Below are 2,110 nucleotides of genomic sequence, written 5' to 3'. Positions count from 1 at the left end.
AAGGTTTTTTATTGGAATATACATTGAATTAATTTTAAACCATTAGTGTTTGATTCTATCTTGTTTTGAAAGCTTAACAGTTTATTACTTTTTTGCAATTGAGATTAAAAAAAAAATAGATTGTCTTTGGCCCACTACATAGGGTGACATTGGCCAGGGCTAAAGTCACCCCATGTATTAGAGTAAACCTTTTTTAGTGATCATTTATAGATATTATGGTAGTTACTATGTTGGAATGAAAATTTTGTAGTAGTAATGCTATAGAAAATCAGTATAAAAGTTTGTATTAGTAAATAGCGAAATTTGTTTAGTTCTTAGTTTAAATATGCCACAAAATTATAAGCCAAATCATGGAAAAAGAAAATATGTTACTTATACTTTAGAACAGTTAGACAATGCATTAAAAGATTTAAAGAATAGTTTAATTACTCAACGACAAGCAGCTTTGAAATACGATATACCAAGATCAACTTTAAAAAATAAAATAAAACAGACGTATCCTAAAAAGTATGGTGGTCAGCAAATATTTACATCAAAAGAAGAAGACATGTTTAAAGCATATGCAATAAAATCATCTGAGTTTGGTTTTCCTGTTGATAAATATGATTTAAGATGCATAGTAAAAGGGTATTTAGAGAAAAAAGGCGTCGTTATACCTCAGTTCAAAAATAATTTTCCAGGTGGCGATTGGATTCGATCTTTTTTAAAAAGAAATTCAGAACTCACAGTAAGATTTGCTAGCAACATAAAGCAAAAGGGAGCAGAAATAGGAACGACTGTGATTGATAACTACTTTATAAATCTATCAAATATATGGAATTATGATGAAACCAATCTCAGTGAAGATCCAGGTAAAATAAAAATATTAACAAAGCGTGGATGTAAGTATCCTGAACGCATAATTAATTCTACAAAGACCTCGTTCTCTGTAATGTTTTGTGGCAATGCTAATGGTGAATTGCTACCACCTTATGTTGTTTACAAAGCTGAGTCGTTATGGAATACATGGATGGAACATGGGCCACCAAAAGCACGTTATAACAGATCAAAAAGTGATTGGTTTGACTCAACATATTTTGAGGACTGGTTTTTCTCTTTACTTCTTCCAAGACTTAAGAAGGCTCAAGGAAGAAGTGTCATTATAGGTGATAACGTATCTTCACATTTGAGCATTGCAGTACTGGATGCATTTCAAAGCAATAACATAGGATTTGTGGCATTACCAGCAAACTCTACACATCTCACGCAGCCATTAGGTGTTGCCTACTTTAGACCTATGAAGATTAACCGGCGCAAAATATTATGTGAATGGAAGGAGAAAGGAAAAGGAAGGAGAGTTGCTTCTCTTCCTAAAGATGAATTTCCTAGACTTTTAGACCGTTTAATTACCAACTTAAATGAACATGGGAATGATAACCTTAAAGCTGGTTTTCGCAAAGTCTCAAGTGCTTTCACGAATACCATGTTGTAATGTAGGTTTAGACTCAACTACTGATTTAGTAAGCCAATCATTTTTAGATCATTTATGTAAGTCACTGGATGATCCCTCAGATGGTTCTAAATAACCAATGCGACGTAAAGTATGTGCTGTCCCAGGTAAAAGCTTATGTTCAACAAATATATAATCTTGTGTTATAAATGAAAATAATGTAGATACACCTATCAGTATTATAAATATAATTGAGACCAACAACATTGACTTTGCTGGCCCAAGTACAAATACTGAAACTACTGAGACTTCTAATCTAATTTTTGCGGATGTAAGTTTAGTCGTAGAAAGTCATACAGAATCTTTAGATCATTCAGCATTAGGCAAAAAGAACTTTCAAAATATTGATAAAACAAAAAATGTTTGTAAAAGGAGAAATTGTTAAATCTTGTAAAGAATTGTTATGTAATTGTTAAATGCAATGGATAGTTAAATCCTGGACAGGTTTGTTTATTTATTTTGAATTATTTATATTTAGCAAATCAATTAGTAAACTTTATAGCTAATTATTTTAATAACTAATATTATTTAATGTAATAACTGTTGAATAATTATAAAGTAACTTTCGAAATTTTTTTTTTCTGCAGTTGAAAAAATTAAGAAAAAATCGAGCAGAAATTA

At 30.7% G+C, this 2,110-nt stretch overlaps 1 protein-coding gene across 1 annotated transcript; it reads left to right on the top strand.

Moving 5' to 3' along the window:
* The first annotated feature begins 325 nt into the window (after nucleotides 1-325).
* Nucleotides 326-1,471, top strand: LOC136074226 (uncharacterized). Its single transcript, XM_065786532.1, has one exon. It carries the CDS (start codon nucleotides 326-328, stop codon nucleotides 1,469-1,471), a length of 1,146 nt encoding a protein of 381 aa, XP_065642604.1.
* The last annotated feature ends 639 nt before the right edge of the window (nucleotides 1,472-2,110 follow it).

This window comes from Hydra vulgaris, chromosome 01 (genome assembly GCF_038396675.1).
Source record: "Hydra vulgaris chromosome 01, alternate assembly HydraT2T_AEP".
NCBI classification, from domain to species: Eukaryota; Metazoa; Cnidaria; class Hydrozoa; order Anthoathecata; family Hydridae; genus Hydra; species Hydra vulgaris.
The sequence above is the reverse complement of the archived record's forward strand: the minus strand, read 5'-3'. Positions and strand labels throughout refer to the sequence as shown.

Coding starts and splice junctions, on each gene's coding strand:
- LOC136074226 (XM_065786532.1), top strand. CDS start 326: ATGCCACAAAATTATAAGCCAAATCATGGAAAAAGAAAATATGTTACT.